The sequence below is a fragment of the Musa acuminata genome, chromosome BXJ3-2 (genome assembly GCF_036884655.1).
Source record: "Musa acuminata AAA Group cultivar baxijiao chromosome BXJ3-2, Cavendish_Baxijiao_AAA, whole genome shotgun sequence".
In the NCBI taxonomy this organism is placed as follows: domain Eukaryota; kingdom Viridiplantae; phylum Streptophyta; class Magnoliopsida; order Zingiberales; family Musaceae; genus Musa; species Musa acuminata.
This window is the reverse complement of record NC_088350.1, coordinates 31621890-31636902: the sequence shown is the minus strand read 5'-3', so window position 1 is coordinate 31636902 and position 15013 is coordinate 31621890. Positions and strand designations below refer to the sequence as shown.

General features: G+C 36.9%; 1 protein-coding gene across 3 annotated transcripts; it reads left to right on the top strand.

Annotated features, from left to right (window-relative positions):
* The first annotated feature begins 390 nt into the window (after nucleotides 1-390).
* On the top strand, nucleotides 391-14886 carry LOC135630869 (mitogen-activated protein kinase kinase kinase 5-like). Of its 3 annotated transcripts, none has more exons than XM_065138134.1 (12): nucleotides 391-1131; nucleotides 5082-5729; nucleotides 5806-5893; nucleotides 6184-6246; nucleotides 6339-6502; nucleotides 7987-8062; nucleotides 8869-8928; nucleotides 11402-11521; nucleotides 13787-13996; nucleotides 14087-14163; nucleotides 14367-14519; nucleotides 14609-14886. In XM_065138134.1, exons 1-11 carry the CDS (start codon nucleotides 635-637, stop codon nucleotides 14476-14478), a joined length of 2115 nt encoding a protein of 704 aa, XP_064994206.1. In that variant the 5' UTR covers nucleotides 391-634; the 3' UTR covers nucleotides 14479-14519; nucleotides 14609-14886. The 3 variants fall into 3 exon arrangements, with proteins under 3 accessions (XP_064994206.1, XP_064994204.1, XP_064994205.1); XM_065138132.1 differs by having other exon boundaries at nucleotides 14245-14519; XM_065138133.1 differs by having other exon boundaries at nucleotides 498-1131; nucleotides 5085-5729; nucleotides 14245-14519; nucleotides 14609-14805.
* The last annotated feature ends 127 nt before the right edge of the window (nucleotides 14887-15013 follow it).

The window sequence follows — 15013 nt, the reverse complement described above, 5'->3', positions numbered from 1 at the left end:
AAGGCAAAAATATGATAGCTTTTGCGTTGCATAGTGTGGATTAGTGCATGAGAGTCAAACCTGACCTGCTGCTCCTATTTTAAGACTGCACCAGCAATTATAGGTGATGTCCTTTCTTGGACTCATCTATAAATTCTCATGGATGGGAAAACAACTCATTATTTAAGAAATAGTAAAAGACATTGATATATTATATCAAGACTAAACACATTGACATTGATTCATCTTACTGTTCTTATATATATTTACATATATATATATATAAGAGAGAGTTGATATTTCTTTAAAGTCAAAATTAGATATTGTCAACCATCACCTGCATGACATTAGTACAGAAATTAAAAGAGGAGGGGGAAAAAGAAAAAGGGCAAAAAAGAAGAGGGGAGAGGGGGAAACGGTTGACCTTTTGGTAAATGCGTCCGGTTTTCCGTACGTTCCAAAGCCGCGTGGGGGCGACGCCAAAAGAATTATCGGGTGAGAGAGCGAGGAATGTCGCCCCCTTTCCACCCAATTCTAGGGTTCTCCATGGGCGACGACGGCCTCGTGGATCGAGGCGTAGGATTTGGGGTTGGGCTCCGATCCCTGCGCTGAGGGCGTCTCCCCCACCATACCATGTTCGACCCTTGCCCTCGCGATGCCTTGGTGGAACCGGAAGAGCGCCGTCTCGCCCTCCTCTTCCTCTTCGTCCCCCTCGTCCGCCGCCTCCTCCCCCGGCGGCGGCGCAATTGGCCGTAGCCGTGCGAGGGACCTCTACCTCCCGTGGAGCCGCCGCGTTGCCGTTTCTGCCGCCGGCCCCGTCTCCGCGGGCTCGACGCCGGTGTCGCGCTCGCCCAGCAATCTTGACTGCAATCCGATCCGATCGTCGTCGTCGCCGGTGCTTCTGCCGCAACCTCTTCCCTTGCCGGAGTTGGTGGCCGCAGCGGCGGCAGCCACATCCCCTCGTCCGGAGTCCACGTCGGCACCGTCGTTGGGTACGGCGCTCTCGCCCACCAACTCTGTGTGCTGCCCGCTGCCTTCTCCCAGAGATGCTTCAAGTAGATGGGAGGACGAAGCTAATCATTCAGCTACGGAGTCTTCCTCCGTCGTGGAGCCGATCAATGACAGGGTTGCTTCAGCTGGTGTAGCAGGAAGGTCAGAGACTTTTTAATTCCCTTTCGAAGGGCGTATTTTTCCTGGCATACTTCGGTCCTTATATATTTTAGTAATTGAGTGAAAAGTTGGATACTCGAGTGTTTGTTTACATGATAACAAGTGACTTTGCCTAATGTGAATGTTTGCAACACTGCAAAAGGTGTATATTGTTTTGTTTTTTAGTGTTCGAACGGGTAGGATATAACCAAGTGGTAACTGGAGCCACATTTTGTTTTAGTTTTGTGGCTTTTGCTATAAGTTATTGTTCGTTTTCCTTCATGTTCCACAACCTCAGAAGCATATTCACTGTTTAACAAGTTGAGTAAAATTAAAGCTTCCAAGGGTTTTGGATTGTCATGTTGTTGCTAATATTTCAGTATTGCATCACTTATACCCAATTACCCATGTTTCAACAATATGGTCCAGCTTTATTTGATATTCTTTCTGTTTGCTTGTTTGGTATTTACATTATTGAGTTTGTCATCTTTCATCTTTATGGGCTAAGTTTGTGTTCTCTACAGTTCCTATTGGCACTAGTACTTGAATCCATGTGTGTTTTTTTATTGTTTAGAATCTAAACAAAGAAAGTACAATGAAAAATAGGGATGACAAATTACATTGCCTAGGAAGAAGTGTATGATGGTTTATCAACAATTGTTTAAGAAACTAATAGAGCATTCTATTTTAGATTAAATGAGTGAAAATATTTGGGCAAAGGCCTGCCAGAGAACCTGTTAGAATGACAAGCAAAGTCAAGATGTTAGCTTTGGCAAATAGTTCCATGGCTGTCCATAATAGCTTTTGAAACTATATTTCTATCATTATCCCTGAGTAGCTGATGTTTCAAATAATTGTTGATAGAAAAAATCATTTGGATATTATACAAGTTCCTCAACTGTTCTAGTACTTGTGAGTTGACGACTTTGCCTTTTAGGTTACACATCATGTGCATTTTGATGTGTGGATTTCATTAGTTAAAGTTTAATCTAATTTCATAAGCTTGCTGATAATGTTTGTCATCCATGATCTCCTTGTGAAACAGTCTATTTCTTGATTATGGTTGTCAGGAAGGATCTTGCCAGTTCCTGGAGAGCTAGTTGAGCAGAAATGACCACTAACGTTTCTGTATTGTGAAATTGAAGTTTAATAAGCACCATATTCAGCACTTACATGTTTTAGCAATTTTATTCAAGCTCCCCAGATGCACTTTCAAAACCAACTTACATAACGATAAATATGACTTTAAAGGTGTTTGACTTTTCACCTACGTTTGTTTTCTGGATATTAGCCACATACATTTTAACAACCTAGAGATAGCTTGTAAGTGAAACAATTTAGTAACTCCTCAAAGTTTCTAAGAGTGCATCTGCATTTGTGCTTATATTTCCAGAAAATGGAAGATAGACTAGACTGTATTGTATGAATTATAATTCACCCCAGAAGATTTAAATTGATTTTAAAAATAAGTAAATAATGGTGAAGTTGACTCATGACACGGCCAAGTCATAAGTTTCAAGTGCCAGCCAAGTCTTAGAACAGAAGGCTTTAGACTTCGGGTCTAATACCTGTCCTGGAAAACATTTTTTGTGGCTTATTGACCTGGCAATGTCCATCTGAATTCATTGGAAGTCGCTGATGCAATAGTACTGGTATATTTGTGATTTTCTTTAAGTTGCCTGGTCAAAACCAGAAAATCGAGCAACATGTTAGCCACACTAGCATATAGTTGCTAGGGACAAGAACTACAGAAGATGGGAGGGGGAAAACACAAAGAAACAACACTAGGAGAAGCTCAATTTTGGCATTCCTTCTTTCCATCTCTGTTCTGCCATTACTCTCAGCTATTGGACAGGGTCAAAAAGAGAGAAAAGGAAATAAAAGAGCACAAGGTGAACCAAGTAATAGGGACCACAGTCAAGCAAGAGGGCATTAGTACTTTATTATTTTTCACTTTTTCATTCCCTTTCTTGTTTCTTCTCCTTCTCTTCTTTAATTTATATGTACTTTCTTTTTCTTTTCTTTTTTTTCAATTTGATGTTTCATCTTTTCTTCTTTGCTGTTTTATTTTTTTTAATATTTCATTTTTATATGAATTCTTTTGTTTGGCTACTGAACGATTATTGTGTGTGACAGAAAGTTTCATGTAAAGAAGTTTACAGCTAAAGTGTGTTTTCAGCCTTGTTTGTGGCTTTGGAGTTTTGGTGTAACAAATAGAATATTGTGTTTAAATCTTGAGATTTAAGTATAATTTTCATTGGCTTCAAAATTCAGAATATAGATAACAATTGGGATGATAAACTTTTATTTTGGAAGTTAAAATGATTTTGAACTAATGAAGTCTGAGTCTGCGTTATCATTTTCTAATTTATTCAGTAATGGTGGAGACGGAGAACTGCATACTCAAAGACCAAATAACCATATCTGATTATGGTAACTACTTAGGGGTTATAGGCGTATCCCCTAGCATGCCCTTGTAGCTGTGGGTTGTAGGGTATAGTTGTCTGGTAGTGCATTATCAGACAGCACTACTGGTTTAGTAACCAGGCACTAGGCACTAGGTGCGAACTGTGGCTGTGGTGTTGTCCTAGAGTAGCTGTCATTGGCAATTCCACCTATCGGTGAGAATACCACTGGTGGATTTCATGTGTATACATCTGATCATTGCTTGCTCAGGTAACATCGTCGCACCTTGAGGTGATCATACAATAAGAGAAACTGCAACGAGAGGCACATCCACAGTTTGTGACTTTAGCTGCTCCAATTTTGTTGATGATGATGCTTTTTAGCTCTTCAATCTGTGCATCCTGTGTAATTCATGTGGATCCTTGCAAGCTTTCATTTTATAGAATTGAATTATGGAGATTTGTCAAGATCAGATCTCTTGGTCTTCTAGCATATCTAATCATTGGATGATGATGTTTATTATCACAGTCGAGCTCCTAATCATCTCTTTAGGTTGTAAATCCCACAAGCTCTACCTCAATAGCAGCCATGCCTACCATTGTAGAATTCTGCAAGAATATAAATTACGCCTAACTTTGATACTGAACTGTTAGAATCAAGCTTTCTAAGTAGGGCTCTCATCAATTTGACAATGAGAAAGACCTCTTCAGAACTCTAGGATATTTGAAAATAAAAGTCTTATTGTTGGGCAGGTAACTAAAATGACAAAGTAATACTAGAGATATTTGAAGATGCTCACAAGGTTTTTATAGACTAAAAACACCATAATCCTTATCATATTAAAACTTCAGTTCCTGTATAGCTTTCCTATCCTCCCAATTTTTTCATTTTCACTATTCTTCCATGATATTTCATGTCACTGTTACTGTGCCCCTCAGCATCTGTAAATAATGTTGTCCCTACTTGGTATAGTTGCTCCACTGTGGACAGGATAATAGTTACTCCACAGTTTGGCCTGACAGGATGTCCGACATTGCCTGGATTGTTCAAGTGAGGCTGATAGATAGGCTGAGGATGAGGCTGAAGGCTGCAAAATTGTAGAAGATATGTGATGGGAGAAGTTGTGGAACTGACAAGTTAGAGGCTTATAGTAGAGGCAAAATTTCTTGCGAACCTCACATGCATAACACTTTTCTTCAGTACATTAACATGGGTTATATTGTGAATTTGCAATGATTGGATTACTTCATATTTTCATGGCCTGATGCATTTGGAACATTAACTTTGTGGATAGAGTTGTTTGCTTGGATTGAAAATTTTAAAAACTGTGCATGGTATTGACTGGTTCATTATTCTCAGCATTCTTCCAAATATTATTGGCTATTGATGTTTTCATTATATCTTTTTTGTTTATTTACTGCAAAGGTAGATGATTGGTTCATTATCCTCAGCATTCTTCCAAAGCTTGATAGCTACTTTGATAATCTAACAGGTTGGCTTTTGTTTCATGGTACATTATGGTATTTATTTGTGCTTATTTCTTGCAGTAGGTCGCCTTATCAGAATTCACACAGAAGTCCAGAGCTTAGTGATATATCATTGAATGGATCTACATTTAGACGTAACAGAAGGATGTTTCAAGGTCCAAATTCTGTTGGAGCTGTTAACTTCAGGCTGAATATACCTGCCAAAAGTGCTCCAACTAGCGGGTTCTCAAGTCCTGTACGTAGTCCTTTATGTAGCCCTCGGAGATTGAGTAATGTAGACTTTTCCACTTTTACTATTGCAACTCCAGGGCTTCAAGTCTGGTCAGCTCCAGAGATCCCATCCACAGAAATGGTGTCAGTTTTTTCTCCACAGACCTCACCTGAAAAAATGGTTGGCAGTCCTGATCTATCACCACTCTACAGTCCAAATACTAAAAGTCCTGTCTTAAGATCCAGAAATCCAAGTGGACCATCGTCCCCATTGCACACAAAGCTGTTTCCAGAGAACTCTGGTACATGGCATGAGAACAGTGGAAACATTAGTGTTCATCCACTTCCTTTGCCTCCAGGAGCTTCATCTCCTTCGCAATCAGGTTTTTCTCATCAGAATGCAGCAAAAGCTGATGCAATGCCAATGACAAATCAGTGGCAGAAGGGAAAGCTTATTGGAAGTGGCACATTTGGGAATGTTTATGAAGCCACCAATAGGTCAATATGTTATCCTGTTTTGTTGATGGGTGTTAAACTTCTTTCTATTGCTCTAATATGGTTTAATTTTTGATAGACAAACTGGAGCTTTATGTGCAATGAAAGAAGTTAATATAATTCCTGATGATGCCAAGTCAGCTGAATGCATAAAGCAGTTGGAACAGGTTAATTGTTCATTTCAACATATATCATTCTTATCAATTAATATAAGCATGCATAAGCCTTTCCTTGCTGATCTAGAATTGATTACTTTGTCAGATATATCTGATATGACTAACGCACAAAACTTTTACTACTAAACTATTGAGCAGATTCTAAGTGACAGGGTGCTATTTTGTGATGCTTATAGAGTATTGCTGCTATCATCCGTGGATTTTTTTTTTGTTTAAGTAATTTCATATGTCTAAAGTTGGTTATATGCCGAATTATTATCCATTGTCCCCTAATTTTGCAGGAAATAAAGTTTCTTAGCCAATTTAAGCATCCAAATATCGTGCAATATTATGGGAGTGAAACAGTGAGCTTTTCTTATGTCTATACTGGGAATTTTTGTGTCACATTTTTTTACAACTTTCTGGATTTTTTCTTATTTGTTATTTTAACATGCAGATTGATGATCGGCTCTACATATATCTCGAATATGTTCATCCTGGTTCAATTAATAAATATGTACGCCAGCATTGTGGAGCTATGACAGAATCAGTTGTCCGCAATTTCACTCGTCATATTCTTAAAGGGCTGGCCTACTTGCATGGAAAAAAAATAATGCACAGGTTTGTGTTTCTTTTGCTGCAAATATGTAGTCAAATTGTTGAACTTTTGTGGGTTTGCATGTAATTAGATCTCTACTTATCCCTTTACTCCTAAAAGTTTCATTTTTTTTCTTTCTCAGACTACAAGGTTACTGTGTAAGATGACTTGAACTTTTTTTGTTCAAGAATGTGTTCTGTTGCTACATCCAAAAGACAAGTGTTACTAGGATAACGGTGAACTATTTTTGTGATAATTATCACTTAGATCTGAATTGGTAAAATATTTCAGCTGAACAAAGGCGGGTCTTGTTTGATGAAGTTGTTGCTTGTGAATTAAGCCTCAGATACAAGTGATTACTTTTTTTTTCCCTCCTTTTCTCCTTTTTGATTCAGCAAAAATTCTAACTAGTTTCTTGTTAATTTGTTCATAGAAACTAGTTGGAGTTGATTATTCTTTGTTCAACTTATAAATTTGTATTAGATGTTGTGCATCCTTTTGCAGTATTTAGGTACCTATTTTTTTATGTGTTTTTTTATCTTTTTTTTTGAAGAATTTTCTCCCTCATTTTGGTGAGTCTTGTTATGTTTAAATGAACATTTGAAACTTAGGCACTTTTTAGATTTAGTTATTGTTATTGTGTGGCCTTAGTTGTACTTTCTGTTGAAGTGCCTCTATAAGGTTGCTTTTCTTGCTTAGAATGATTTTTTTGATTTGTATATTCCTCTTCTTTTAATTGTAAGATTTTATATCTAGTTGGTGAATACATGGATGCAAGATTGGAGAAGCTTGTTTATGAATGGCATTGTCTTCAAGATGCCTAAAGTAGTACATGATTTGGTTTTAAATTGGTCTAGAAACTTTGAGTAGTACAGCATACTAGAACTAGATAGAACTTGCAGCTGCATGATTTGTAAATCAGTACATGTACCTTTCAAGTGTGATAGTAGTTAGAAACTTTTGGGTTTTGACTGAATTTTAAGGTCATACAAACTGTTAAGATTCTTTATTCTTAGTTTGACTTCTCCTTGGTGATTGCATTTTATTCTTAATGCAAATGCTGAAATTTTTATGTTCTCATGACATACAAATGCACTAATGCATGTGACACCAAGTAGTGCCATGTTTCATTGTGACAACTGGGATGCTTAAGCATGCCCCTGCCTGGGTTTTTTGTTTGGATGCTGAGTCCTAGATTTGCAAGTTTATTCTTGGAGGTTCTACTTTCCATTTATAATATCCTGGCATCAGTAGGAATTCAAAAATGACGAATTAATCTTATTGAAATAATTATTGTTGATTTTTTCCTTAATTATTTATAAATGAATTATTAAATATTTAATGTCTATATTTATTGGTTATCATCTTGTGTCTGTATAGTCCTATAACTGCTATAAACTCAAGCTGTAGTTACCTTTCTTAGCATACATTGGTGTTTTCCAGCAAGTGATGACTCATAATTTAATATAAGAATTTATGTTGGCATCTTAAATAATGGTTCATCCAGGGATATAAAGGGAGCAAATTTGCTTGTTGACGTGCATGGCGTTGTCAAGCTTGCTGACTTTGGTATGGCAAAACATGTAAGTGTGGCCTTTTGGTTGAAACTGGCTCCAAATTTACCTACATGTCATGATATAATATTTTCCTTATCTTTGTTGCTTCTCTACTGTGGGCATCTTCTTGGATGTGTCTTGCTCCATAGATTATGAATTAAAATCCAATTACTGATCATATTCTTGATTTTTCATTGTATACTATTTAACTATGGTTTACTATATACTATTTAACTATGGTTTGTCATTGAGTTGTTTGTCACAATTGCGATGATAGAACAGGTGGCTGTTCTCATAATTCTTGATGATGCATGATTGCAAAGATTGCAATTTTGGAAATTGGATCCGTGCTAGTCACTGATTGCTGACCGGACTCGTATGGGTTCGGCACACACTGGCATGGTATGCACCATGGTACCAGAAGAGAGGAGGATTAGGGAGGCCAGTGTGAGGAGGAGTAGGGAGGCCAGTGTGACATGGGGAAAGAGAAGGGTGTAGTGCGGTGGGAGATGGTGAGGGGTAGCCCTAGAAGAAAATGCTAATACAAATCTTAAACTGAACTTACTGGGTGGTAAGCTTGGTTTGTAGGGCTTATTGGGCTGTAAGCCTTGTTTTGAACAAATCCCTTGATGCTACATTTGTACTTTGATCATTTGCTGATATTTTAGCATGGATGCACATGTACATACATACATGTTATTTGTATATAAATTCATGCAGACATTCATACATGCCATCCCTGAGTTCACAAATATATCTGTATCTGCAAGTGTTTTGAACCTTCTCTATAAATGTGACTATTAGCTTATTTCACTTTTTAAAAAATGGATCAGTTAAATGGGGCAGCTGGGGCTCTTTCATTAAAGGGATCACCATATTGGATGGCTCCAGAGGTAATTCGTTTATGCATTGCTTATTTCTTGCTGTAGTGATTACTGTATTTGGTTAAATATCTTGTTTCTTGTCTTTTATCTTTTTCTGATAAGAACACACTGATATGGAAGTGCAGTTTATATGAGTTCGGTTTCACCATTATCTAAAGTTCTAAACAATGGTTTATAAAAGATCCTTGAATTTCACAAATTTGCTTTAGCTATGCAACACAGGTTTTCAACTTTGCCTCACTATGCAATGTTTTTTTTTTGTTAAATCGATGCAAACATGTAGTAATAGTAATCATGATTTAGCTGAGCTGGACATTTGAGTTTGTGAGTTATGTGACTTGACCAAAGCCAGGCAAAATAACGGGAGAAGGGATTTTGCACAATTACCATCTGGTATACTTCAAGGAAGCACATCCTAAAGTAATCTAGTGGTCTTAACTCTAACCATTGTAGTGCAGTTTTCATAGTCAAGACAAGGAAGACATGGAATTTTGTTAGAAAGCCTATGTGCTGACTAATAAAAATAAGTGATGTACAAGTCCATTTCACTTGAAATTAGCCAAATTTAATTTTTGCTAGGTTTGTCTTGAATTACTATAGTGAATAATGCTCTGGGATCATAGTTCCATTTGTTATGTCTAATCACAATGGAGTCCAATAGAAAATTATGAAGTTATAAAAAAAAAAATCTTTCTAGAGGTTTGCCGTTGCTATAGCCTCGGTACCTTTTATTCACATCAAGCTTTCTTTTCATGGAGTTAACCAAGACATATAACTATTGGCTCATTACAGCCAATTTGATTAAAATTTTCCTACTTTGTTTTCTTCTAGCATAAGTTTGCGGCTACTTCCAATTGAAAAGTTTGTAGCTAAAATGTCAAAAATTTTTAATTGAACTATTGGTGATGTCCCAATGCAGAGATCAGATATATTTAGAAAGAACAAAAGGAGGAAAATTGGATGATAATAGTTATCATCATGAATTAAACAAATGTGGGTATATTGGTCATGAAGTCTCCATCAAGCACCAGTCTTGATCACAATCCTCAGAGATCTGAATCACACTCCCCTACTGGATGTTCCAATGCAGAGATCAAATATGTTCAGAAAGAAACAAAAGGAGGAAAATTGGATGATAATAGTTATAATCATGAACTAAACAAATATGAGTATATATGTGATGCTGGTATGTAAAATGTGGATCAATGAAGAATATAGATGTGTATAAAAAAAATCAGGAGGAAATATGAGTATGGTTGGGTTCTTATGGTTAAATCCTTTTCTGAATTAAACTGATGACAGTTATAGCTATGAATAAAACAAGTGGGAGTATTTATGTTGTATTGGCATTAGATATGTGGATCAATGAGGAGTATTGATGTGTCTAAGAAAATTCAGTTGGAAATATGGATGATTGAGTTCATGTTTGCACTTCCTGTAGAGGATATAGGAAGTCAAGCCCATGAAGAAATTTCTGTGACTATGTATATGGGATCTCATCTGATTATCTTCTAGTTGGAATGTTTCTATGAAATTGAGTTTTTAAAGAAACTACATGTTAGATGAGAAGGTTTTCTATGGAAACATGCAATACAGAACTAACATGAAAGCCTGCAAAGCCTTGCCTTGCCTATGTTTACTATATGGATACGGCCATATTATGGGTTTACTGGTTTTAAAGAGTATATTATTTGATTAAGTTAACCATGGTTATCACCTCTCACTTGCAGTTTTATGTGACCTTGATATTTCTTCTATGGTCAAGCTTACCACTTCATAGGTTTCTTGTTAGTGGTTGCCCTGTTTTTCTTATGCACCCTTTTGTAACTAATTACATGGCTTGATGTCTGTAGTGCCTATGTTGTCATGTGTTTTTATAGTTAGTATTCCATCAGTGAAGAAATCCTGGTGGAAGTGACCATTTTATATGTATTTTTGACTGGTATTCACAATATTCTCTCAATTTCTTAATAGTTCATGAAATTTTCCTGGAAGAATGGTTTCCTGATGTACTCGCATGTGTGCTAATTATTGCAGCCGTTTGTTGTTTTCTCCAATGCCTTATTTTCCCATGAGACCACCTCCCGCAAGAAAGTGCACCAATTCCCTTTTCTATTTCCTTCTAGTCCCATTTCAGGAACCTGCTTTACCATGTTGCATTGGCATGTGAGATTGCAGTCTCTTGTACTTGAAACATCTTTTTTTATAAATACTTCTTCCTCTTCTGAGTAGGTAAAAGTATTTAATCAAGAGGATATACTAACTCTTTCTTCCAAAGAGTGTAGTTCAGAAGCATCATGAATCTCTTCTTCAAAAAAATTGATGCATGCATTATGCATAAAGCTTCATTAGAGACAAAATCAAGTCTTTAGACACATCTTTCAACTGGAGCATAATCGATGCATTTAATTTTGGAGTTCTGACCCTACTGTTGCATGCTTAATCAATTTTAACTTTGCAATTTTTGAACATCCTCTTACAGGTAGTGCAGGCTACAATGAACAAGGATATTGGTTATGATTTTGCTGTTGACATTTGGAGCTTGGGTTGTACCATCATTGAGATGCTCACAGGAAAACATCCTTGGAGTGGTTTAGAAGGCGTTAGTGTTTTTTTTAGTGAAGTTGTTTATGAATTGCTATATGTAGTTAGGATGTCTTGTGCTGTCATTTGCAAGTAACAGATGCTCCAATTTAAGCTTGTTATTGACTTATTTCTATAGATTTAATAGCTTCACTAACTTATTCAGACTAATTAGAATATACAGCCTATATGTACAGAAACATGTTTTTTAATGGTTTACAACAGATAATACTGGTTAAAGAATGAATTGCTGTCATTTTCTTGTTTAGCTAAGTTCGGACGATGGATGAGTAGAAACCTACTGTATAAAAAGACCCATGAAGTTTTACTGATCATACATTAAAACACAAAAAAAGGATAGTCAACATGGGGTCTAAGAGGGCCAATGTATACAACAGTTTAATCTTACCATAGGAAATCATATTGGTGATGCTGACTTGTTTTCTTAACTGGGGTTGATTGGCTTTTAGCAAATCTGGGCTTTGAGTGTTATTTGTGTTTGCAAATGGATTATTGCTGGCTTGAGCGTGTCTTATTCCAGACTTTCTTTGGTGCACAGAGATTAGTAATTATCATATATAAAGATAGAAAATAAGAAATCATAAGTATCATAATATTTTGCCAAATATTTTAATCAGTACAATTAGATAAACAGTTAATGGGAAAAATATCCAGGTTACTTGACAAAAGAAAGTTGTTGTATCCTTTTTTAGAGATCCCTGACATAAGATGTGCACACTTTTATTCAAAAATGAGGTCAATATTCAATTTTAGGTTGTCTGCTAAATTAGTAATTCCTGATGGGGATGTTTGTCAAGCGGTCCAAAATACTTGAGCTAAGCCTGTTGACTTATTAATATCAAGCTTCTCCAAAATTAAAGCGACGTTTTAGATGCTCATGGAGTTTTGCTAAATGACAATATCCCTGATGCCCCTATCTGATGTTCTGTAAATAACTTCTCATATGGTAGGGCTTATCTCACTAGACTTGGAAATCAGAACTCACACTTTTTTTCTGTTTCTGACCATGAATTTAGTGTCCCTAAGCCTTCCATCCATAAATTTTACTCAATAGTATTACATGAAAAATGCATTGATGTTCCTCCAGCACTCAAAATAAGATATTATCACCTGGTCATATGATTGCACAATGAAATTTTTAGACTCAGTTTGCTTCCAACATAGGTGCTCTGAAATTCTTTTCAAATTATTATTTTATAGAGGGCCTTGGTGTTATGGTAACTGTTGTTTGTTTACAACTTGGGCAGCTAGGATTTGAGTCATGGAAACAGTCTGTGTGTGTGCAGGGTAAAGCTCTATAGATTGATTCTCCCTAGACTCTCACTGGCAAGAGCCTTGGCAAGACCCTCATACTTTTGATTTAGTATGTATTATTATAGCAATGACCCAGGATTATTTTACACAGACTGTTATTTGCTGTAGTCTTTTGAGACTGTCTTGCAAGTTGATATCAGATTGCAAATAACTGCCACAAACAAATTTCTTGAGATCGTGTTGTTCAGCAATTGAAATCATAGATATTTTGAGTTTCTTTATGGTTGCTATGGATAGCGATGAGTCAATTTGGGTTGCAGTCATTGGCATTTGATGATAAAATATGGCAGGATGAATAGAAAATGTTATAAGGGACACCTGTCTATTCAATTAATTGCCTAGAAATTCCACCTTCAAACAATCATTTGTCTCTTGGTTGAAGTGGTGCTAACAAAAAATGAGTACAGTGGATCAGGTATAAAATCCGACCAACTAAAAAGGTACTTGAATTTAAAATGTATCTAGGGTCCTGCTTATTACCCAAATCAGTTGAAGTGAGTTGGTAGATCTGGGTATCCTTCCTTCTCTAGTTAATATCAGGAATGACAGTGGATAGGATATTTGAGAATCTCATCCTACCATATCCCGAACCCTACCATCTAGGTATCAGGACTTGAACCTGACTCAAATGCCTACTCCCATATGTGATTCATGGGTATTCGAGATTCAAGACTGGTTTAAGCGGACCAGGTAGACTCAGGTAGCCAAAAAAACCTTATTTCTGCCGTCAACATCAACAAGAAGCATTGATTGTTTTTAAGTGGACTAGAATAATTTTGCATATATTATTAACTATAAAGAAGCCTAATTTCTTGTTATAAAGGGTTTTTAATATAATAATACATATTAAACCATGCAATTTTAGATGACTGATTTATGATGCACTTTTTCTTTTTCTTCACTTCATCGGGGTCTGCATTTTATTGCTATCTGTTTATGTTGATCACAGGCTGCAGCTATGTTCAAAGTCTTGCATAGAGACCCACCAATACCTGATTCATTGTCCAATGAGGGCAAGGACTTTCTGCGGTGTTGCTTTCGGAGGAATCCTGCAGACAGGCCAACAGCCAACATGTTGCTTGAACATCAATTCGTAAAGCACTCCCACCACTACAATGTTCATGGTTCTCTACAGGCATTTGCAGGGATTAAAATTATAGTAAGTCTAAGTCCTTCCATTACTTCTGCAAGTAAATCTTAACCTTATTATGTATTAAATGGACTGGAATAACTGTTTTGGTCATAATAGGATAATAGTATCAGTCCACGAGACAAAAGTAAATCAAGAAGCGAATCTTGTGTGAAAGGAAAACACCCAACTAATGGGTAAGCTTGTTGCCTGTGAAGTTACAGTAACTTGTTTAACTTATGTTTCATTAGAGCTACAAAATGTTGATTTCTCTTTAGGGAATATGGTCGCTCTCATCCTGAAACTTCTGAGGCAGCAACCTGTCGCACTTCACTTCGTTCTGCACCTGAAATTGCTTCTAGTTCATCTGCTTACACAAATTATACTATACTGAGTTCAGCTGGCTCTTCTGTGAATGTTCTGAATGGCGTGCATTCGGCTGCTGGAATTCTCCAGCCCTACGTGTTACCCAGGCCTCACGCGAAAGAAGCTGTGGATCTCTCTTGATATGACTGCTGTGCAGGGTCAGGCCCAACTTGTTCTGAAATCACAGGTAATGAATATGACAACCTGCATAGAAAGATGAGATCATTCGAGATAAATTGGTTGTTTACAACTTACCATCAATACTCCTTCATGTAGCTCCTGTTTTTTCAATCTGAGACTGAGAAGGTATTTGCTTTTAACCACGATGGTGCGGGGGCTTTGTAAATGGTGGCCTGTGGATCCTCCAAATTAGCTTGGTCGATGTATGCATCTTTTGCAGTCTGGATGGAGAGCTGCCTGTTGTATGCTACTTGTGTTGTGTTCAATAGTGAAGCAAAATTCAGGTGGACAAAGTTCCCAATGTGATTGTTTGATAGCTAGTCTGTACCTCTCTATACAGCAATTGAAAGTAAGAGATTGAAGGGTTATAGTTACACCTGATCTCCAATGTAACAGCAAATGACAATCCTCTCCTTTCTTCTTTGTTTTGCCTGGTTATACATCTCAGGATAAGCATTTGCATTGTCCTCAGTCTATAAGCTCGAAATAACGCATTTCAAC

Bases quoted from the DNA above. Each gene is read 5' to 3' on its own strand.
- LOC135630869 (XM_065138132.1), top strand. From the start codon at position 635: ATGCCTTGGTGGAACCGGAAGAGCGCCGTCTCGCCCTCCTCTTCCTCT. The intron at 8,929-11,401 runs GTAATTCGTTTA...ATCCTCTTACAG, and splicing joins CATATTGGATGGCTCCAGAG to GTAGTGCAGGCTACAATGAA. The intron at 13,997-14,086 runs GTAAGTCTAAGT...TGGTCATAATAG, and splicing joins TTGCAGGGATTAAAATTATA to GATAATAGTATCAGTCCACG.